Source organism: Myxine glutinosa, chromosome 8, assembly GCF_964187855.1.
Source record: "Myxine glutinosa chromosome 8, kmMyxGlut1.1, whole genome shotgun sequence".
In the NCBI taxonomy this organism is placed as follows: Eukaryota; Metazoa; Chordata; class Myxini; order Myxiniformes; family Myxinidae; genus Myxine; species Myxine glutinosa.
In genome coordinates, this window is record NC_136268.1 from 30,188,007 (window position 1) to 30,212,161 (window position 24,155).

At 46.5% G+C, this 24,155-nt stretch overlaps 1 protein-coding gene across 8 annotated transcripts; it reads left to right on the forward strand.

Moving 5' to 3' along the window:
* Nucleotides 1–5,038: 5,038 nt before the first annotated feature.
* Nucleotides 5,039–17,412, forward strand: LOC137432346 (proton-coupled folate transporter). 8 transcript variants are annotated; one of them, XR_013624275.1, is made up of 8 exons: nucleotides 5,039–5,217; nucleotides 7,378–8,194; nucleotides 8,442–8,598; nucleotides 9,126–10,142; nucleotides 10,356–10,439; nucleotides 11,207–11,363; nucleotides 13,666–15,278; nucleotides 16,461–17,412. XR_013624275.1 is itself a non-coding variant. In XM_068124185.2 (8 exons), the coding sequence occupies exons 3-8, from the start codon at nucleotides 7,592–7,594 to the stop codon at nucleotides 13,781–13,783; spliced, it is 2,136 nt and encodes a 711-aa protein (XP_067980286.2). In that variant the 5' UTR covers nucleotides 5,299–5,505; nucleotides 5,885–6,015; nucleotides 7,378–7,591; the 3' UTR covers nucleotides 13,784–15,336. The 8 variants fall into 8 exon arrangements, 7 of the variants coding, with proteins under 7 accessions (XP_067980286.2, XP_067980287.2, XP_067980290.2 ...); XM_068124185.2 differs by lacking the exons at nucleotides 5,039–5,217; nucleotides 16,461–17,412 and adding exons at nucleotides 5,299–5,505; nucleotides 5,885–6,015 and having other exon boundaries at nucleotides 13,666–15,336; XM_068124186.2 differs by lacking the exons at nucleotides 5,039–5,217; nucleotides 16,461–17,412 and adding exons at nucleotides 5,299–5,505; nucleotides 5,898–6,015 and having other exon boundaries at nucleotides 13,666–15,336.
* The last annotated feature ends 6,743 nt before the right edge of the window (nucleotides 17,413–24,155 follow it).

The following is a 24,155-nucleotide window of genomic DNA, read 5'->3' on the forward strand; positions in this document are numbered from 1 at the left end:
CTCGGGATATACACGGGGCGCGCAGCCCCGAGCACCTCAGTGCTATAGTTGAGCTTTGTAATAAAGACTCTTTTTTGGTTACCTGCGTTGTTGCTTCTCTTCTTGGCAAACAAGTCGTGCGCATAGCACCGCACTTCACTGGTGACCTCGACGCTGGTTCAGCCGCCGCTGACCAACAGAACGCGCCATGGCCAACAACGCGGTAGCAGTGAAGCTCCCCGAGGTTTGGGAAGCTAAGGCCGAAGTATGGTTCGTGCAGGCCGAGGCACAGTTCCGACTTTGAGGCGTAACGGCGGATGAGACGCGGTATTACCACGTCATCGCCGCCCTCGGGCCCGGCACAGGCGCCCGAGTCGTGTCCATCCTGCGGAACCCACCGGCCGACCACAGGTACGAGGCATTCAAGCATCTCCTCATCGCCACGTTCGGCCTCACGGAGTGCGAGCGGGCCGACCGCCTCCTGGACCTTCCCGAACTCGGCGACACACGACCATCGGTCCGGATGGATGACATGCTTTCGCTACTGGGTGACAAAGCCCCGGATTTTTTATTCCAGGCGCTCTTTCTACGCCAGCTGCCGGCACAGGTACGCCTCGCGTTGGCCGGTTCCAAAATAAAGGAACCCCGCGCGCTGGCCGTCGAGGCCGACAAGTTTTTCGCGGCTTGTGAGACGCAGGCGAGCTTCGGTGCGGCCGTCGCGGATCTCGAGGCTGATGCGCATGCACACCTCGTGCTTCCCGAGGCTGATGCCGATGCACACCGCGTGGCCGCCGCCACGCCCCGCCCACCACCACCGCGAAAACCGCGGCCTCCGCCTTCGCCGCAAACCTGGTGCCGTTTCCACGCCAGGTTTGGCCACAAGGCTAGGAATTGTTGCCCGCCGTGCTCGTTTGGTAAGTCGGGAAACTACCAAGCCGGCGCTCGGTAGCGGCCCTGAGCGTCGGCCATTCCGGCAGCCTCCTTTTTGTCACGGACACCTTGTCCGGGCGTCACTTCCTCCGCGACACAGGCGCACAGGTGAGCGTTATCCCCACCTCCACGTCCGACAAGCGAACCGCGGGCCGGGGCCCCGCGTTGCTTGCAGCCAATGGTACACCCAAACGCACATTCAGGAAGTGCTGCCTCTCCCTGCGGTTCGGAGGGCAACGCTTTCAATGGACGTTCGTAACCGCCAGCGTGCCCATGGCATTGCTCGGTGCGGATTTCCTATGTGCAAATGGGCTGTTGGTGGATGTGAAGAACAGACGCCTCGTCCAGGCGGAAACGTTCAGCTCCCTTGCTTGCACACTGAGCAGTTTGTTGGGCAGCTCCCTGAGCGGCTCACCGAGCGGCTCGCCAAGCGGCTTGCTGAACGGTTCTATCCCGGCGAGGTTGGTCTGTACGCTTCCGGCAGCGGACGAGTTCACCCGCCTCCTCGCCAGCTTCCCGGCCCTCACGCGGCCCACCTTCTCGGCGGTGGCCATCAAGCACAGGGTGGAACATCACATCCCCACCGTCGGGCCACCGGTCTACGCCCGGGCACGCCGCCTCGAGCCGACGAAGCTCGCGGTGGCAAAGGCGGAGTTCGCCACGCTGGAGCGGCTGGGCATCGTACGGCGCTCCAAGAGCGCTTGGGCATCGCCACTGCACATCGTGCCGAAGCCCGGCGGGGGATGGCGGCCGTGCGGGGACTACCGCCGCCTCAACGATGCCACCACCCCGACCGCTACCCGGTCCCTCACATTCAGGACTTTTCCGCCCGGTTGGCGAAAATGTCCTTCTTTTCTAAGGTGGACCTCATCCGCGGGTACCACCAGGTCCCCGTCAGGCCGGAGGACGTACCGAAGACGGCCGTCATTACACCATTCGGCCTCTTCGAGTTTCTTCGGATGCCCTTCGGTTTGAAGAATGCGGCTCAGGCGTTCCAACGATTGATGGACAGCGTCTTGCATGACTTGGATTGCGTTTACGTCTACCTGGACGACATCCTCGTCGCAAGCGCGTCCCGCGAAGAGCACCTCCGCCACCTCAGCACGCTCTTCGAACGCCTGGGCCAGCATGGCCTGATCGTAAGCCCCGCCAAATGCCGGTTCGGCGTCGCCGAAATAGACTTTTTGGGGCACCGCGTCACCAGGCATGGGGCCACCCCCTTGCCGGCAAAGGTGGAGGCGGTCAAGGGGTTTCCGCGACCCCGCACAATCAGGGGGCTCCAGGAGTTCCTGGGCATGGTAAACTTTTACCACCGTTTCCTGCCCCGCGTCGCCCAGCTCCTGCGCCCCCTGCACGAGGCCCTCCGGGGGAAGCCGGGCAAAGGTGTCGGCCTCGACGGCCAGCGTCACCCACGCGGTCCACCTCGGGATCGACTATGCCCGGATGGCGGCGGACCAGACCGCCGACCCCGACGTCCAGGCCTTGCGGACCGCCGTCATGGGCCTCCGTGTCACCGAGGTGCCGTTCAACGGTGCGGGCACGGCCCTCTTGTGCGACGTCTCCCTCGGGCGGCCTCGCCCCATCGTGCCCGCGGGCTGGCAGCGCCGGGTTTTTGACGCCATCCACGGCCTGTCCCACCCGGGCACGAAGGCCTCCCAGAGGTTGGTCGCCGACAAGTTCGTCTGGCATGGCCTCCGGATGGCCATCCGCGATTGGACCAGGACGTGCCTGGCGTGCCAGCGCGCGAAGGTGCACCGCCACACCCAGGCCCCGTTGGCCCCGTTCACGGTGCCCGAACGTCGGTTCGACCACGTTCACATGGACTTGGTGGGACCGCTCCCCCCCCCTCGCGGGGTTTCACCCACGTCCTCACCATGGTGGACCGCACCACCCGGTGGCCGGAGGTCATGCCTTTGGCGGCGACGAAGGTGGCGGACGTCGCGCAGGCGTTCATCGCCACCTGGGTTGCCCGGTTCGGCGCCCCCTCGGACATCTCGTCCGACCGCGGCCCCCAGTTCACCTCGGAGCTCTGGGGGGCGGTCGCGCGGGGGCTCGGCGTCCAGCTGCACCGCACCACGGCCTACCACCCCCAGGCCAACGGCCTGTGCGAGCGCTTCCACCGCTCCTTGAAGGCCGCGCTCCGGGCCACCCTCCGCGACGGCGGCTGGGTCGACAGGCTCCCCTGGGTCCTGCTGGGCCTCCGGACGGCGCCCAAGGACGACCTGCGCGCATCCGCGGCAGAGTTGGTCTTCGGACAACCGCTGCGGGTGCTGGGCGAGTTCCTCCCCAACTCCACGGCACCATGGTCCGCGGCGCAGCAGCGCTCCGCACTGCAGGAGACCGCCCGGAGGTTCGCCCCGGTGCCGACGGCGCACCACGGGTGCCCGCCAACGCACGTCGCCCCGGAGCTTCGCATGGCGGAGTACGTGTTCATCCGCCACGACGCCCACCGGACACCGCTACGGCCCCCGTACGACTGGCCCTTCCGCGTGCTGGAGACCGGGGCGAAACACTTCACCCTCGACATCGGCGGTACTCCTGACCGCGTTTCCGTGGACCGCCTCAAGCCGGCCCACCTTGACGTGGACCACCCCCCGCCAGTGGCTCGGCCCCCGCGTCCGGCACACCCCCCCCCCCCTCCCCGGTCCTGCACCCATCCCAGGTGCCGCCGGAGGCATCCCAGATGACACCCCGGCATCCCAGACGCCGCCAGCTGCCAGAGGGCGCTTCGGCCGGGTCATCCGTTTGCCCCGCAAACTGACCCTTCAGGTGCGCTGGAATTCTGGGGGGGCGCGTGTGGCGGACACGATGGCTCACTGGCGCAGTGACATCATTCCGCGCACCAAGAGGGTGTCGGCCACGCCCGAGGGGTAGGCGTGGCCTCGGGATATACACGGGGCGCGCAGCGCCGAGCACCTCAGTGCTATAGTTGAGCTTTGTAATAAAGACTCTTTTTTGGTTACCTGCGTTGTTGCTTCTCTTCTTGGCAAACAAGTCGTGCGCATAGCACGGCACTTCAATGTCATGTTGGTGGACAAAACAAATAGATGACTCCAAAAGTGAAGGACAACATGGCAGCAGAATGTCTGAGTGGTCAAAGGGACGGGAATATTGGATGAGAAATTAAGGGAACGAGGGAAGGGACTTGTATGCGATATATCGATGATGGGGGTGAGGGTCAGGGGGTTCCCCATGTAATTGATCCTCAAAACAATTTACTGGATGATGACGTCATTGGTATCCAGATCGTGAAAAATAGTGAAACAAGTTAGGAAAAAACGTTTTTTTAATGAAAAACCATTAAGTGATGGAATCCCCCAAAAACAACAAAACAAGGAAAGAATGCGAATAACAAGATGGGAATGACAAGACAATAAAACGCCACAATCCTTTCACGGATTGCTATCACGACATCGTTTGTCTCAATCCCACAACAAATAAAATCCGGTACACAATTACACCAACCCACACTACGAATCTACAACTACCTCTACCATAGACATCTTCATTCGATTCTTACTATTTATGGCAACCATGACAAAAATGGCAAAATATGTCATGGTGGCAATCTGTGAAAGGATTGTGGTGTCATTCCTTCCTACCCTGCTTGATTGTTTTTTGGAGATTTCATCCCTGCAAGTTTATTAATTTATTTTTTAATTTTATTTTGCTGACTTTAAATATAAAATCTAATATACGCATGTGTGGCGTTTCTTTTTCTTTTCTTTCATTTTCTTTCTGAACCTTCTGTTTAACCTTCTTCTGTTGTGAACTTTCTGTTTATTTTTGAACACCCTGTACAATGACGTAATTAAGTAAACCGCACAAATTAACCATGTGTGAATAAGGTGGAAATAAACGGTGCTGTATATATAGTACGTACTCCCCTCCTCTCCCTCTCCCCCCTCCCTCACTGCATAACCCCCACCATTTCTTTCCCCATTCCCTTTACTTTTTCCGTTGTTAAAAAAAAAAAGTATGTATTCCTTACGAGGTTTTAAAACACGCCAGAAAATAACTCAGTAATACATCTGTATTATTTATTCAGGATTCTTAACTCGGAAAAAGTAACGGAGTATAGCGAACAACGCTTCCAAATGTTACACACCGCCTGAAGTCATAGCGCCAACTTATTATGTAAACTGTAAAGTGTAGACCGAATGACTAGCTTAAAGCTAACAAAGGAAAACGTAAACATATGATCGCAAAAGAGCAAGAATAAAGAAAAGTAAATGTAAATCAAACTTCATTACCTCGTAATCTAGAGAATGTAAACGTAACGTGCGCTTCGTAGATTACCTTGCAAACGTAAGTACAGTACGTATACAGTACGTACAGTCGTCATGCGCCTCACCTCAAGCTCTTGTTTATTATATATTTTCCTAATTAACTATTAGTATTATAACGATAAGCACTATTCACTATTGTGGTCATGTGATCATATCCTGGAATTTATGAGGTGAATAAAAGAAATGAGCATTTTTACATACATGATACCTGAGCTAAGATAAGGGGTAACCTTTGGTCCGGTGCTAGTGGGTTCCTTCAGGTCGGGGATCCTCAAGCTCGTGTTGTCGTTCGTTTGGCGCCAAAACGGTCAGTGGCTCGAGTACGTGTGTGGGTGACATTAATAATTAATAATAGAGTGAGTGTGAGTAAGTACCATATATGTATATATATATATATATATGCCAAATTCCTTGTGAGGCCTCAAAAAGGTCTTGAAGAGTAGTGGCAGAGTCTACCTGTTAACTTGGTTGAATGTCCTTTTGATGACACCCAGTAGCATGTAAGCCTTGCTAAATACATACAATGGACACGTGTTGATGGAATTTAGTTCATTATCAATTGTAATACCAGGTCCTTCTTGCTGGTTCTTGCCTGCACTTTAACTTAACTGCGCATTTACCTGGCCAATGCGAAGAAACTTGCATTTTTGTTGTTATTGAAAGGTACAGTAGTTACCATCTTTCAGACTGTTCTGCCAGTCTGTTTCAGGTCATTTTGAAAAGTCTTCTGTGCTACCTGCTGGGCCATACAAATTGGTGTCATCAGCTGATCAGCATCAGTGAGAGCTGTGAATGAGCTTGAATTGTGCCACGTTGGGTGAGTGTGCGAGCTTTGATTGGGCCAGGGTGAGTGAATGAGCTTGAGTTGTGCCATGTTGCATGAGTGTGAGAGCTTTGATTTGGCCAGGGTGAGTGATTGAGCTTGAGTTGTGCCACGTTGGGTGAGTGTGCGAGCTTTGATTGGGCCAGGGTGAGTGAATGAGCTTGAATTGTGCCACGTTGGGTGAGTGTAAGAGCTTTGATTGGGCCAGGGTGAGTGAATGAGTTTGAATTATGCCACGTTGGGTGAGTGTGAGAGCACTGATTGGGCCAGGGTGAGTGTAAGAGCTTTGATTGGGCCAGGGTGAGTGAATGAGTTTGAATTATGCCACGTTGGGTGAGTGTGAGAGCACTGATTGGGCCAGGGTGAGTGAATGAGTTTGAATTATGCCACGTTGGGTGAGTGTGAGAGCACTGATTGGGCCAGGGTGAGTGTGAGAGCTTTGATTGGGGCAGGGTGAGTGAATGAGCTTGAATTGTGCCACGTTGGGTGAGTGTGAGAGCACTGATTGGGCCAGGGTGAGTGAATGAGTTTGAATTATGCCACGTTGGGTGACTGTGAGAGCACTGATTGGGCCAGGGTGAGTGAATGAGCTTGAATTGTGCCACGTTGGGTGAGTGTAAGAGCTTTGATTGGGCCAGGGTGAGTGAATGAGCTTGAATTGTGCCACGTTGGGTGAGTGTAAGAGCTTTGATTGGGCCAGGGTGAGTGAATGAGTTTGAATTATGCCACGTTGGGTGAGTGTGAGAGCACTGATTGGGCCAGGGTGAGTGAATGAGCTTGAATTATGCCACGTTGGGTGAGTGTGAGAGCTTTGATTGGGCCAGGGTGAGTGAATGAGCTTGAATTGTGCCACGTTGGGTGAGTGTAAGAGCTTTGATTGGGCCAGGGTGAGTGAATGAGTTTGAATTATGCCACGTTGGGTGAGTGTGAGAGCACTGATTGGGCCAGGGTGAGTGTGAGAGCTTTGATTGGGGCAGGGTGAGTGAATGAGCTTGAATTGTGCCACGTTGGGTGAGTGTGAGAGCACTGATTGGGCCAGGGTGAGTGTGAGAGCTTTGATTGGGGCAGGGTGAGTGAATGAGCTTGAATTGTGCCACGTTGGGTGAGTGTGAGAGCTTTGATTATGCTCGGGTGAGTAATTGAGCTACGTTGAGGGAGTGTGTGTGCTTTGATGGCACTGAGCGAGTGCTTCGATCGCACCAAGTGAGTGCGAGTGCTTCGATTGTGCCATGCCGGACGAGTGCTTCGATTGCACCGAGCGAGTGTGAGTGCTTCGATTGTGCCATGCTGGACGAGCTTGTTTGTTTGTTTGCTATGGCTCAAATGACACCAAGCTTGTTTGTTTGTGCTTTTCAGGAAAAGGTTAAAAAGTCAAATCGTTCACTGAGACTTTCAGTGAGACCTTCTGCCTGCCAAGCGGAGAAGTGAATGCCTGAAAAACCAAGAATGAAGGAAGATTAACATTAATGAGAATTGAATTAAGAAACACTGCAGAAACAAGATGGAGAAACTCCAGAAGCTGAGGTTGAAATAAAGGAAATAACATTTTCTTCAACAACTAGTTTTCTAAATGGATGAGCACAACGTCCCTCCTGTCCAAGATCCTCAACCGCTCCCATTCTCCCATTCCTCTGCATCTCATAACGAGTCGAATTGCTCTCCCTCTCAGTCCCCTACAAACTCTGCTTGCCACTCCCCATCGCACTCACCGTCTTCTCCTCGGAGATCTCCATCATTGTCTCTGTCTTCTTCAGCATCTCATTCCCATGCATGTCCACTACCGTGTTTGCCCCGACCGTCACGCTCTTCTTCTCCGATCAGACCGTTCTCCGATCCTATGTCCTGCTGCCATCGTTCACGTTCTCCGTATCTTCTCCCACCCTCATCACCCTCTTTACCAAGATCTGCTCGTGATTCTCCTGCAATGGACTCCGAGCAACTATGCTCTCGTTGTTCTCCCAGAACTCCTTGTTGCCATTCTTCTCGCTCATCGTTGCGCTCACCCTGTATATGGTTGGGATCTGCTCCTGTTATTGCCTTGGCGATGTTTGGTCTGGCTGTGCTCGGTCCCCTGACCACCCAATACATGTTCCGCGTCTTGGCCGGTGATAACATGAGCAATGCAACGGAGCACAACGCTTGTGGAAACGAGACAACCGATCCACAGCTGGAGGTAGTACAGATAATTATTTAATTTCCATAAAAGAATCATTAATGATTTATATACCACCATTAACTTGATAGTTACATGAGCTTCTGGTAGCTCTGCACCACAAGGCAGTTATGGATTTCACCCACAATGAAGCCCAGAAACAGACAGACATGACATTTCCATTTTTCTCGGTTTCCCTAATCACCTTTCTTTGTGATTTTCACTGCGGTTCCTTTAATTTCATTGTTGTCCACGTGACCTATCTTAGATCGCAGAGGCCGAGGCAGCCAGATGGAACATGTGGGCCGGACTTGCAGGAGGACTACTGAGCCTGATTTCGACTCCGCTGGTAGGCGCTGCAAGCGATAAATGGGGTCGCCAACCAGTAATGGGGCTCACCCTGCTGGGCCTCGCTGTGCAGGCATGTATTTTTCATTATAATGTTGTTTGTAACCCCATTATTTGTGGAGTTGGCGGCGAAGACTCCTTGTCGCTTATCTGGGGTAGTGGACAATGCGATTATCTATTTTGCTTTGTGCGATGGCGTGAACGTCCATGGGTGCATCCGGAAGGATGACGCCATTGATTAATGTCTGACTTTGCCCGACCTATACCGCAGAGTTGCTCAGAGTTGACTCGAAAAGAACATTCCATCAACGATTGATAAGCATTCGGTCCAACTAAACAAGCTTGACTTTCAATTACAAGAAGCCTAATAATATAATAGATATGATTACCCATGATGCAAGAGGCATCGCAGTTTTGTGTCCCATTATTTGAATACCATTAATGCAAAATTTACCAAGTCTTAGACACAAATTATGGGTCCCCTTGAACATACATTCGTCATGTGTGAGAACTCACCTTTATTCTTTTTATAACCCACCCACCTGCCTCCCTCCCACCTCCCTACCTTCACGCGTTTTACTTCTCCCCTTACCCTACTAGGCAGCTATGACTGTGGCCATTGTCATTTGCAACTTGTCAGTGCCATTCATTGTGGTGGCACGTGCAGCATCGGGGCTTTTGGGTGACTTCTCAGGCCTGCTGGCTGCCTGCTTTGCTTATGAAGCCGACAACTGTAGTCCGGCTAGACGAGCCCCGCATATAGCAATTCTCGAAGCTTCTCTTGGCATGGCAGGCATGGTGGCAGGTTTGAGCACTGGACCTTGGATGACGGCATATGGTTTAGTCGGGCCTGCTTGGGTATGTTTAGCCGCCCAACTCGCAGCACTGGCCTATGTCTGCTTCGGCCTGGTTGAGCCCAAGCCTCATACTCTGCGACGGATAAGTATGGAGGAGACGGATGCGGTGGAAAATGACCACTCTTCCAGCAAAAGCATCAACAATGATGATTTGCAAGGCATGATTGGTTGGCGGACGACAAGGGAGGAAAGACCTATACATGAGATGCCAGAAAACGCAGCTGCTCCTAAAATAGCAGCCGATAAAACTGTGGTGGTGTCCCGCCCGATAGGCCAAGACTTAAAGGCGCAACGGTTCATCTTGTCGTCTCTTGTGGGACTGTTGTCATCCTCGTATGCTCAAATCCCACTTGCATTTCTTCTGGTTGCCTTTGGTGTCGTCGTCATCGTCCACTTTGGTGCAAAAGACATTTTTGTGGTATTCGAAGTCGCACCACCTCTCTGCTGGTCACCACTACTTGTAGGCTTTGGATCAGCAGCTGAACATGCAACCTACCTTACCAGCCTGCTTATTCTTTGGATATGGACATGGGGTAGAACAGCTGGAGTAGAAATAAGAGGAGGTGAGAAAGCACAAGTTTTCAAAAGAAATGAATGTGCTGATGTACCTGTCGGAGCTGTTCAAGCAAAGGAAACCGAGCTACGTATTTTGATGAAGCATTGGTACCCTTCCTGGTCTGTAATGGCTACCTTTGGACTGATGTCGAGTGCTGCTGGCTTGGTTACCATTGGACTAGCACGATCAACGCCTATCCTATTTATAGGTACGTGAAGATGATCATGCAGTGTTTGCTGGTTCAAACCATCCAAAATGTCCACCCACTCCATTATCCCAATCCCACTTAAAGACCCATGATCCGAGATTTGTTGGATACTTGTTATTAAGTGTTGGGTCCTCTAGCCGAGGGTCCTTATGTTCTGATGTGGAGCTTTGGATATCAAATGACATTGGGTACGTGTCCATGTGTGTACTATAGGATATGCTTTGAGATGTCTTGCCATGATGACGACTCCATTACTTCGCACGGAGATGTCTCACCTTGCTGGACCGCACAGGCATGGTGAGGAGAAATTTTGGGCAGAAGACTTGTTGCTGGAGCAAGCAATTACAGCAACGAGAACGGAAATTAAAGTTTGATTATTTAGGATTATTATTTGGGATTTGTATGTGGCCCACGCTGGACATCATTCGTGCTAGCTCCGCTCACTCGGTGCTCCCAAGGTGCTCTTTCACAGGAATTTTCTTGCCAGGTGGTCATCACCATACTGCCCTACTTTGACAAAAGGAAGCAACTGCCTGAAAGGAGTTTTCTTGTAAATGAGGAAAATGTGTTTTTCTTTCTGCTCTCTTTGGCAGAAATGCCAAATATCAGAAATGGAGGGTCGTGTTACTTTATTTTGTGTACGGACGTGTGGAGCATACCTCAAAATACCTCAAATACCCTAGAACAAGTGATAACTCAATTTCGACAAAAATGACAGTTGCTTCCTTTTGGCAAAGTAGGGCAGCATACTGTGCAGCCAATCAAATGTAAATCTCAGCAGACTTTCTCTTTTGCCTTTTTCGACCAGAAATTATTTGCTGTTGCACCCGATGTTAACTCATTTGCCACCATCTTGATGTTCAGCATGTTCACTTCCTGCAGGAAACACCTGATTATTGGTTAACAACATTTAGAAAGACATTCCCTCGAAACAGTTAATCTACGCACGCTGTTCTACGATTCATAAACAAAGGTCCAGGTTAAAGTTGAACTACCCTTGTGGATTCTAAGCTAGACCTACATGCGCAACCTATCTTACCAGCCTGGTTATTGTTCCCTTACAGGAGCCCTGTTTGCTGTTGTTGGTTGTGTTGAGAGTGCGAGCGGTCTCATTGCCTCAGCAACATTTGGCTCTATCTATTCGGCTACTGTGACGACGGCCCGAGGCCTGCCTTTCATTCTCGGTGCTGCCCTGCTCGTCCTGCCAGGAGCACTCATCATGTAGGCCCCGCTTAGAAAACCTTCCACCTGCACTGAAAACACACATGTGCATACATCTACACACACGCACAGTCGCACACACACACACCCAGATACGTCAGTACACACATCTACACACACACACACACACACACCTAGACACGTCAATAAGTAATGTCACTTTTTCTTTTCTCTTTCACAAAGGCGGTTAATAATCAAAAATTCCGATTGCTTAACCTCAATTAATACGTCAGGTTTCCTTAACTGTTGATCCAGTGCGATCATTGATCCAGTGCGAGTGAGGAATAAACAAAGACCAACAGTACGTTCACCTTTTGACAAGACCTTCACAGATGTCACAGACACAATACAGTTATCCAATCACCCATCCATACTTCTAGTTACCCATCTAACTCTAATGTAAACCTATCGACTGTTTCTGCTGCCACAACCTTTCTCCGAAGACCATTCCACGCATTAACTACATACTCTCTGATTGGGGAGGCAATATCACGATCTTGTCACAAATGCGACCTGGCATACTGTTATTCTTGCCAAACACTTTTTTTTTCTTTTTTTTAATACAGGATCGAGGCTCGTGTAAGAGCTAACACATTCAACATGAAAACATGCACAGACACACAAAACCTGCAATGAAGGGAGCTGGAGACAAGAGGGGGAGAGAGGGAAGCACACAAGCATAACAACAGAAGGGCACAGGGACGCTGGTAGATCTGTGGAAGGGGGAGGGCTGGGGGAGGAGGGACGGGTACAAGGTATAAAGCAAATGAACACTTCTAGGAACCCCAGGAAAGAAGCTGGGGATTCAAAGAGGTGGATTATGGGGCGTTTTAATGGGGGTAGAAAAGATAAAGGTTTTGGATGGGGAAAGATAAGAGATGGTGGTGAACAGCTGTTTCAAAAACCTGGAGGGAGGATTGGGATTGAAGAGAGTGAGGGAGTTTGTTCCAGAGGTGGGAGAAAAGAGGAATGAAGGAGTGAAGGTGAGCAGAGAGTCTTGATTTTGGCAGTTTAACCATAAGAGGGTTGCAGGCAGATATTGAGTGTCCTGCAGGAATATTTGGCGGACAGAGCCCAGAGAGAGGAGGGGGAGCAAGACCGGAGAGGAGTCGGTAGAAGACAGAAAGACCACCTACCTCCCTGCGGTGAGTGAGTGAAAGGCCCTCGGAGTTAGCTTCATCGCAGGAGATTCCAATGATTCTGAAAGGTTTGGTTTCAACCGCGTGAAGCCGAGCCAGGTGTGAGGCAGGAGAACCAGCCCAGAGGGGAGAGCAGTATTCCATTGAGCTGCGGATGAAAACTTTGTATGTGGTGAGGAGCTCAGAGGTGCCCAGAAAACCGCGCAGAAACATGCAATGACTGAAGGCCATAAGATTTGTTCAATACAAACTTCGTGTTATTGTTTCATCCAGCATTGCACGATTGTTGGATGATGCAACCACATGTGGATTGCAGCATAAAACAAGACAATTTATTTCCCGAATATTTAAATAAAAAAATTACGGAGTGACACAACTATAAGTTCTCTCGCAATCTCTCTCTCAATATATATATTAAAGAAAATAGGATATAGCCTGGTGTTGGCTTAGCGGTTAGGGTGCTGGCTTGGGATCTCAGGATCCTGGGTTTGAATCCTGGTCGATCGCTGAATTAACACCATTGGGGTTGACATCCTGTCATCCTTCCGAGGTTGGCAAATTGAGTACCAGTTCACTGGTAATTCCCTGTGTGTTGCAAGAGGCGACTAACAGGAAGGACATCCGGCCATAAAACATTGCTTCCAAAAAGTAAAATATTGCTTCCAAAAAGGGGACCATGGTGAAAAAAGGCCAACCCCTGCTCTGCAGGGAAAAATGGCCTCTAAAGGTGGTTCTTCTTCTTCATATATATATATGTGTGTGAATAAGGAGATGAGTTTCTCCATCTGTAATGCTTTATTACATAGTCTCTGCCATCGGGCAACAACACAAATGCTCCCGTTGTGAAGGTAATAATCCATTTACTTGGAACAAAAATTATTTCCTTTAATCACATTTACTTGCTTGTTTTCGAAGCGCTAAGACCACAGAAAGAGCGCACAAACAACAACAACATACGTGTTATAAATCATTTTTTAACGTGTTTGAATTCATTTTTACATCCTCATTGACACTCACAGACAGACATACGATATGTTTGTGAAGTAGAACTTGCTGTATTTTGATTAAACCCATTAGCGAAGCGTCGGGAGGCATGCCGGGCACAAACATAAAGCAGAGCAGATTCTTACCTTCATCCTGGTTTTTATGTTTTCCAACCCCAGGGGGGCTTCTCGACTCATTCCTCAGAAAGTCGAAGAACTCATGCCAGTAACACAGGAAGAACCTGCCCTTTCGCAACACAATGCAGAACTCCATGACGACAATAGTGCTTTAGGGTAGAGAGTATGATCTCTTGCCCACGACTAAGGTAGCCGACATGCCTGGTTATCCACTGGCGTAACCAGCCCACTTTGGTTATGCTGAGGATTATGAGACTTTTGCAAGGCTACAGTCAGTCTGTGTTGGTGGACAATTCGAACCATGGACTTTATCAACTGAAAGTTGACAACGATGTGCCTCTTCTTCCTCTTCTTCTTCTTCAGTATGTAGCACATTGCTGTGCGTGGCCATCAATTTCTGGGGGCGCAGCTGTGCCGCGGATGTAGTGCTCCCAAAATGTTAGAGCAGTAATTTGTTCAGAGTGCCGGCGATAACTCACCTACTCTTCACAAAGGACACCGTGGGATCTTTAAAGTGCACCAACTAATGAGACCAAATGGGACACCCGGAGTAACGTTCATCGCGCAGATGGATGGATGGATGCATCGCCATGCCTGCCAAGCACCAGGAATGAGAGTTTACAGCTGGTAGTCAGGTTCACTATGTCAATAAATTATATTTCGTTCAAAATCATGGTAGATTAGCAAACCTGTACATTTTTGGAAAAGTTATAGCATAAGGAAACTAAAAATCAATGTTTACATTTGGAGAGATACCTGTATGGCGGCCATTTTGGATTTTCACAATGGCCACTGTAAAATACATATTTTGTTCTATTTCTGCCTCTAATTACCCTAAAAACCTTTTTAAATATACTAAACCTATATTTTCAGGGACAAGGAATCCAATGAAAGTATCAAATTAGTGCTATGGGGAATGGTAAGGCACGAATCAAAGGTTTTGAATTGCAAAATACTGTCTTTATATTCGCGATAAGTTGCATAATCAAATACATGTTATCATTTTGTACAGGCAGTTAATAACATCAAAATGTGTCACAATAATTCATATCACCAAACATACACAGGCAGTCAGCAAAATCATATATACACATGCAGTCAGTATAACTTCACATCTACACAGGCAGTCAATGACAAAATATACACAGGCAGTCAATGGCATCAAACGTACACGATTACAGAATATGCCATTTAGAGTTCGTCATCACTGTCCTGTGTGTCGTATCCGACAATATAGTCCGCATCGTTTTCACAGTCCGTTCCACACAAGCAAAGGTCGGTCAAATTGATTGGCAAATCGAATTGGTCGAATGGTCGATCGAATCGAATTCGATGAATCGAATCGAATTGGTCGAATTGTCGAATGGTCGATCGAAGCGATTGGTCGAATTGTTCGAATCGAATGGTCGATCGAAGCGATTGGTCAAATGGTCGAATTGGTCGAATGGAATTGGTCGATTGGTCGAATCGAATTGGTCGGAATTGGCAAATGTAAACATTGATTTTCAGATTTTCCATGTAATAACGTTTCCAAAAATGTATAGGTTTGCTAATCTACCATGATTTTGAACGAAAAAACATAGTGAACCTGACTATGGGCCGAGATTCAAACCCAGGCTATTTGGCTGAGAGGTGTGGGTGTGCGTACTAGTCTAGTAGGAAGACTAGGTCCCCCTGCCCCCCCCGGAGATATACTTCTAATCAGTGTTTCTAGATTGGAAAAAATGTGTAGAAAATGACTAGCTATGGCCCCAAGCTGAAAAAATGTCCCACATACCATTTTTATGCAAATTACTGCTGCCATTATCAAAAAAAGACTAGGTCCCCCTGCACCCCCCGGAGATATACTTCTAATCAGTGTTTCTAGATTGGAAAAAATGTGTAGAAAATGACTAGCTATGGCCCCAAGCTGAAAAAATGTCCCACATACCATTTTTATGCAAATTACTGCTGCCATTATCAAAAAAACGATTTTTGACATATCTCAGCCAATATTGCAGATAATTGAAAAATGAAGGTGTCTAGACCCATGTTTTGAAGGGCATAGATCATGATAGAACTATTCATAACATGATTACATGTGTCTATGGTATACTAGTATGCTAATTAGTGCTTTATTTACAAAATAATCACAGTTTTACGAAATAATAGACTCATATTAAGGTCCGTCTACACAGACGTTAACACAAAGTTTTATTTTTCTAAATACCCTGTGAAATTCACCGAATGCCCTGTGAAACCTGGGATTCTTCTCCAGCTTTTTCAAGGGCCCGACTTTTCCCTTCCCTTTGAAGGCACTGGTGCAGTCTTCTCCGCTGAACACATAGTACCCCAGGAGAGTGGCACAGTAGTCCTCTCCCAGGGATTCTGCCAGCTCAGAGACGTTGACAAGTTGGCGATGCTTCCCTGACCCTGTATCCAGGTACACCGTCAGCTTGATGTTGTGGGCATGGTGGAGCAGGATCAGGAGGATGTCTGTGTCCGGTGTTCTGACTACAGCGTTCTTGTATCCGATGGTAGCAGCATGATGGAGGTACAGAACCACCCTGGTATCAGTCTCTTCCTGGTTGCTGTAGATCGTGGGGAGTTCACGTACCTCGACCTGAAACACAAAAAGGCACCGCATTTCAATCACCAGTCACTGCCAGTTTCAGTATATCTCCGGGGGGTGCAGGGGGACCTAGTCTTTTTTTGATAATGGCAGCAGTAATTTGCATAAAAATGGTATGTGGGACATTTTTTCAGCTTGGGGCCATAGCTAGTCATTTTCTACACATTTTTTCCAATCTAGAAACACTGATTAGAAGTATATCTCCGGGGGGTGCAGGGGGACCTAGTCTTCCTACTAGACTATACCTGTCCAAAGACATGCTACCCACCATAGGAAGCAAAGTGAAGCTGACATTTCAGGCTTTAGCCCTTCGTCGGAGAGAAAGAGGGATTACCATTTCTGAACCACAGTTTTGTTTTGCTTCCCACGGTGGTTCGCACCCATTTGTAAACTTGAATTTGATCGAACCTACCTGTCGGTATTATATCGGATGACGTGTCCAGCCAACGGACCATTCAATGGCTTCATTTTACCGTTTTAATCGTCACAACAAGTTGAGTGAAATACACTGAACCAGGTACAGTATCGATTCCAGTGCAAGATTACCCACAATCCCCATTTAATGGATGCTTGTTGATGTTGAATTGCTTTAAACTTTTTCTGAATATTTTAAATCCGTTATTTGAAATTAAAATGTAACGGCCATGAAATTCCTCAATTGTTTCGTGAGTTTTAAATCTGGCGATCTTACTCTGTTTAAATGAAGAAGAAAATGTTTCGTTGTTCACGGATCACCTTGGAAGGGTTCCTTTTGTTACCTTTATTACCTCCGTCGCCGAAGGTGGGCGAACATTATGTTTTCACCCCCGTTTGTCTGTCTGTGAACAGGCTGTCTGAAAAAGTTATGGACGGATTCGGACGAAACGTGGTGGACAAATTGGGTACGTGACGAGGACGAATCGATTCGATTTTGGTTCAGATCTGGCCCATCAGTGGAATACAAAACGTAAACTGTTCACCTGGCGGAGGTATGCGCTGCACCGAGTGATGTTCTAGTTACCCTGTGCTCGCGAAGCGAAAAGCGGGGTTAAGCAATCGGTTGCGTACGTGTGTCTGTGTTTGATTGCTCCCACCGACCTCCACCCCTCTCCCCCAACTTCGTACATTCCCCAATGAAGAGGAGTTCAAAATGAAATGAAGAGGTGTTGATTTTCTTTCGATAAACTGTTACACGCGCACACCTTGTCTCTTGCGCCCGATGTGAATGTAAAAGTTTCTTTTTCGATTATCCTCGTGTTTGCCAATAACGGGTCTAGTCATGACGAGACACCCTAAGTTAGCAATGATGCGCATATGTGGCCTCGAGGAGAGGGAGGAGAAGAGGAAATCGAACAAAAAGGGCGGGAATTGGGAGGGAGAGAGAGAGAGAGAGGGACAGATAAAAAGTGAAAGCAAAGACAAAGACTACCAGATGGACAGGGACAACAAGGAAAGGTAATTCGATTTGAAGCATCGAGGACGAGCCGAGAGACACCCACGGCGCATGGTGAGACCATTTGCATGACCTTTTACCATCCAATAATTATACATCATAATGGATCCTTTATCATCTTGTTATCATCCTTTATAAATGCTGATTTCATTATTTCGATGCACAGGTGTCCCAGTTTGTAATATTACATAAACTCCTCGTTAAAGTTGCAGATCAATCACCATGATAATCCGTGATTATTACTCCAGTAACCGATTTGTTTGTTCAAAGAGCGGACTTTGATTTTCATGGAACTGGAAATTCATTTTACTCGAATTTACATTTTCACCGAATTGCACATTTTCTGCCCATAAACCAACTTTGCATGTCATCGCTTTTCTTGTCCTGTCACGTGTATATATATATATATATATATATATATATATATATATATATATATATATATATATATATATATATATATACAGTATATATATATATATATATATATATATATATATATATATATATATATATATATATATATATATATATATATATATATATATATATATAATATATATATATGTCTGTGCAGTGTCTGTCTTGTTTTGTCTTGTGTTGTCACTAAACTACTCCCTCAAACTTTTGTGAAATCGTACCAAACTTCTGGTACGCGCCTATCTCTCCCGTCGGTATGTCCTAAGGGTATTTTTTTTGAAAAATTATCCTTTTTTTGGGGGGGGGGGGGGGGGGGAGGAAATTTTTCAGCTTCAATTGTTTATAAAACGTAATATCACATGTTTATTTATGATTATGTTAGTATGTATGTGTGTGTGTATATATATATATATGGCTATTTCCACAATAAATGGTCATTTTGACGGACCCTACTTTGAAGTGTATTCTTGACTGGATATGTTGGTCAAAGAATGTGAGCTAAATTCTGTTTGAGAGCACATGTAATAAAGTTATAATGGAAATAAAATCATCGCCGAGTTGTGTGTGCCTCGTTTCATTTGTGTGGGAGTGTATTGTATGAAAGAGTGTGATACAGAAAGCACTTTTTGTGTACTGTTGTATTGTACATCATGTTCATGTCTCTCAGGTTGGCCCTGTTTGAAATCTGGGTGATAATTATTTTAGTTATTGTTGAACACTACGGTCAGTTCTTTCAATTCAGTCAGAGTTCAATCTATTTCTGTTTCATAGTTTTTTTTGGAGAGACCGCAAAACTCACGTAATTGCTTACCCATGTAACACATTGGACAGATCGTAGTGCCGAGATTCCCATGGAACTAGCGATTGTTTTGTGATGCTGGTAGTGGGTAAGCGAGGTCTGCTAAGAAACCGTGTTTCAATGGATTGTGCAGCGGTGCTCACCATGCTTACCGATTTGGGAATGACATATTACCCACGTAACAATTTGAAATTTGACGGACAACACACTTACGAATTAGTAACATTTTATTCATTAGTATTTACACTCCCACACAAATGAAACGAGGCACTACTCGGCGATGATTTTATTTCCATTATAACTTTATTACATGTGCTCTCAAACAGAATTTAGCTCACATTCTTTGACCAACATATCCAGTCAAGAATACACTTCAAAGTAGGGTCCGTCAAAATGACCATTTATTATGGAAATAGCCATATATATATATATATATATATAAAACTGTGAGAAATAGTAGAAACTCCACAGTACGAGCAGGGCATCTCATTTGTATTAAATAAATAATCGGGAGATTAAATTAGACGCGGACGTAGCTTCAGGACGGTCGATCTTTAATTCTCGACAAGCTTTCGACCAACAAAGGTCTTCTTCTTGGTGTACAGAAACAACAGGCATGTATATCAGACAAGTATGTATGGTGATATGTGTGTAAGATGTGTGATATGTGCAGAAGATGCATACAAAAAGAAGAGCCATGTGAAAGCTCACTCACCGTCCCCAAGTTCAGTGGAAGTGAAGCGCAGCTTACAGTTACCGTTCACATTACAGTTTGTGCACGTGCATATACAAATATACATACATACATACATACATACATAAACACAAGCATATATTCATATACCATTTATATTTATATAAGTATGAATGAATGAGTGAATGAATGGGTTACGGTTAATGATTTGATTGGGTTGATGTAGATTGTAGGAACATTCTTTAATCATCAAAATTTATGCCATGAGGGATTTTTGTCCGAAGTTTATGTATCCAAAAGGACTCACGTTTCAGAATCGTGGTGTGTGATCGATTTGTAATTGATTTAATGGCAGAGTTTTGAATGTCATTTATAGAGTGATCCGGTTGATTAAAGTGTATCGTGTAAGGTAGAGATTTGCCCTGACTGGTGTGGAAGTTATTGATTTCTGACCGGGTGTTATTAAATCGTGTGTAGAGTGTATTCTCAGTTTTTCCAACATATTGTTTGGTGCCCTTTTGGCAAGTGATTAGGTATATGACCCATGTAGATTTGCAGTTCATATAGGAGGTGATGGGGAATTTTTGTCCAGTGCTAGAACTACAAAATTTGTTTCCTTCTAGTAAATGCTTGTGAATAATACATTTGTTTGCTGTGCATTTTAGTGTAGCAGCATAGCAAACCTGTTGTGCATTTTGTGATACAAGCACCAAATTTGGTACACTAGTAGACTATCATATTATGAAAAGATCTGGATATTGGGCCATCTCAGATTCAGAGATTTGATTTTTGCAAGATTTCGATTCGATTGGGATCGAAGAGAACACCTTCTTCGTCTTCTGTACAGTGAAGTTGCCAGCCCTGAATTCTCTGGCTACATCTGGGTGCTTCATTGGGAGTGCAACCGTGTCCCTCAGGTGAACGGGGACCCACCTGGCATAGTGTGTGTGGTCTAAGGCATGGAACCATGGGACCAGTTCCGTCAGGGCATCGAGGTACGTCGTGAATGAAGCCTGCCGCAGAGAACGCACGTAGACCAGTACCAACATCTCTAGTTCCAGCACAGTTGCCCAGTACTGAAAGTTGGGAATGTCTTCTCCTCTCTGGTGACACCAGTCTTCGAACTCAGGCAGGTCTTCTGCATCATCAGCATATGTCATACAGTGGCGTTCATACGCACGGTGTTGCAGGATGTGCAGTGCCGCTGCAGTGATTTGATGAGCTCTTCTTGTGCGGGTGACGTGGGCAGCTCGTAGGAAGGAGTCGGCCGTCCCTGGCGTTGCAATCTCAGCTTGCAAAATCTGCAAATCGTGCAAAAATCAAATCTCTGAATCTGAGATGGCCCAATATCCAGATCTTTTCATAATATGATAGTCTACTAGTGTGCCAAATTTGGTGCTTGTATCACAAAATGCACAATTCTTTTGAATATTTGGGCTAAGCTGACCCACTATTTATAGAAGCCAGGGATCCTAGTTACCAAAAGGTCCCTGAGTGTCCGACCACTGGGGATGTGTGGATGGGTAACGATACTGGGGATGTGTGGATGGGTAACGATACTGGGGATGTGTGGATGGGTAACGATACTGGGGATGTGTGGATGGGTAACAATACTGGGGATGTGTGGATGGGTAACGATACTGGGGATGTGTGGATGATGGGTAACGATACTGGGGATGTGTGGATGGGTAACGATACTGGGGATGTGTGGATGGGTAACGATACTGGGGATGTGTGGATGGGTAACGATACTGGGGATGTGTGGATGGGTAACGATACTCAGGATGTGTGGATGGGTAACGATACTGGGGATGTGTGGATGGGTAACGATACTGGGGATGTGTGGATGGGTAACGATACTGGGGATGTGTGGATGGGTAACGATACTGGGGATGTGTGGATGGGTAACGATACTGGGGATGTGTGGATGGGTAACGATACTCAGGATGTGTGGATGGGTAACGATACTGGGGATGTGTGGATGGGTAACGATACTGGGGATGTGTAGATGGGTAACGATACTGGGGATGTGTGGATGGGTAACGATACCGGGGATGTGTGGATCGGTAACGATACTGGGGATGTGTGGATGGGTAACGATACCGGGGATGTGTGGATGGGTAACGATACTGGGGATGTGTGGATCGGTAACGATACTGGGGATGTGTGGATGGGTAACGATACCGGGGATGTGTGGATCGGTAACGATACTGGGGATGTGTGGATGGGTAACAATACTGGGGTTGTGTGGATGGGTAACGATACTGGGGAAGTATGGATGGGTAACGATACTGGGGATGTGTGGATGGGTAACAACACTGGGGGTGGGACGCTGGTCCTCCCGTTCAACTTCAACCTTATATGTGTATTGTGCGTCTCGATGTGAATGTAATGCTTATCTCCTTCCATATGATGGAAACCTCGATCATGAGCAGGACATCATGACCCACGAGAATGAGTCGTGATCAGCGTTTCCATAGCCATACATCCAATTAACCATGGTTCGAATCCAGATCTGGCCCATCAGTGGGATACAAAACGTAAATTGTTCAGCCTGGCGGAGATACGCTCACTACCGATTGATGTTCTAATTACCCTGTGCTCGCGAAGCGAAAAGCGGGGTTAAGCAATTGTGTACGTAAGTGTGCCATACGTGTGCCGTGTCTGCATTTGAAAAAATCATTTTCTCGTCAACCGTTGGTCCGATTGACATCAAATTTTATCGGAGGAGCGCCTGTACCTGTAGATTCTTTTCGCTGATAATTATGACGTCATAGGTCACGTGGTATGGACGCCATCTTGGAAAAACGTTACACCTCTATATCTCCGAAACCACTCCATGGAAATTTTTTAAATATGGCTCAATGTCGAGCACTCCCCTTGGGGAATAAGATATATTCATGATGATGTCATCAGTACCGTAATAATGATGTCATAATTCGGCAAGTACAATGCTTGATTCGATCAGTATGAATTTTTTTCTCTGCAATTATTGGACCAATTGAAACGAAATTTTCACCAGAGGAGCGCCTCCTCCTGTAGAATATTTTAATGATAATTATGACGTCATAGTTCAGCGGTAAAGGCGCCATCTTACAAAAACCGAAAAACTTTGCCCCTCTATATCTCCGACCCCGCTACATGGAAAAAATTTGAACCGTGGCTCATTGTAAAGAACTCCATTGGGAATAGGTGTTGGTAACGATGACGTCATTGGTGCCGTAATTATGACGTCATAATTCAATATGAACAACGCTTAGTCTGATCAGTTTGAAATTTATTGAGCGTGATCTATGCAACAATTATATTAGAGAATATAAATTTATGATGTCATCGCTCACGTGGTCTGGCGGCCACATTGGATCAAAGAAAAAAAAAACGTGCAAAAACAGAAGAGTTGCCTCGCACCAAGTTCACCGTGCAGGGTAAGTATTCTATGAATACCATCTAGTTACTTTTTGTTATCATCAATATTCTTATTATTCGTTCTTACAGTCTACTACTAACGATCTCAAAACATCTACTACTACTACTTATATTACTATTACTACTGCTACGCTACCTTGTCCACTGCAGTTCTCAAACTATGGACTTGCAGGGATGAGGAAATCAAGCAACATTAAAGAGGAAATGTATGTCTGCCTGAGCTTACCTGTGCTCTGAGCACAAATCTTTAAAGCCTTCCAACCAAAGCACTACCGCTGTCAACTGCCACTCAATTATTTCCAGTTGTGAAGTCAGCTACAGAAAGTTTTTAAGAGCCCTCGCTATGTGCCTTAAACACACCATTCAAAACGTTGATAAGGAACGGCTGGCTTGGCAAGCAAAGACACCGTGAGATCTTCAATGTCCGTCCATCCGCTCATGCGAGCAGACGAGATGCCAGAATTAAGGTCCCTCCAAGGGACGGCGCACTTTGCGATGCAACCAACGCTCCGCGTACGATGCACCAATCGCACATGTGATAGTCGGGACGGGAATGAAACCCACACGACATGGTTCAAAGGTGAGTACGGTACGTGTGCTTCCTCTGTACCATCTTATCGGACTATTCGTTTAAAAAAGAAATGAAAAAAATGTCGAATTATCGTGAATTAGTTACAATAAGATGTTTAATTTATCTTTCTGTAATAAAGGTGTTTTATATATTCTCAGTAGGTTATATAAATGTATGCAATTTTGGTATAAATGTATGTATTGTAATTTGCAAATATAAATGTATGTATTGTAATTTGTAAATATAAATGTATGTTTTGTAATTTACAAATATAAATGTATGTATTGTTAATATAAATGTATGTATTGTGATTTGTAAATATAAATGTATGTATTGTGATTATAAATGTATGTATTGTAATTTGTAAATATAAAAGTACATATTGTAATTTGTAAATATAAATATATGTATTGTCGTTTGTGAATATAAATGTATGTATTATGATTTGTAAATATAAATGTATGTATTACGATTTGTTAATATAAATATACCTTTTGTAATTTGTAAATATAAATGTATGTATTGTAATTTGTACATATAAATGTATGTATTGTAATTTGTAAATATAAATGTATTGTT

Excerpts from the sequence above, each read along its gene's own strand:
- LOC137432346 (XM_068124185.2), top strand. The coding sequence starts at position 7,592 with ATGGATGAGCACAACGTCCCTCCTGTCCAAGATCCTCAACCGCTCCCA. Across the intron at positions 10,440-11,206 it reads TGCTGGACCGCACAGGCATG|GAGCCCTGTTTGCTGTTGTT; the intron begins GTGAGGAGAAAT and ends GTTCCCTTACAG. Across the intron at positions 11,364-13,665 it reads CTGCCAGGAGCACTCATCAT|GGGGGCTTCTCGACTCATTC; the intron begins GTAGGCCCCGCT and ends TTCCAACCCCAG.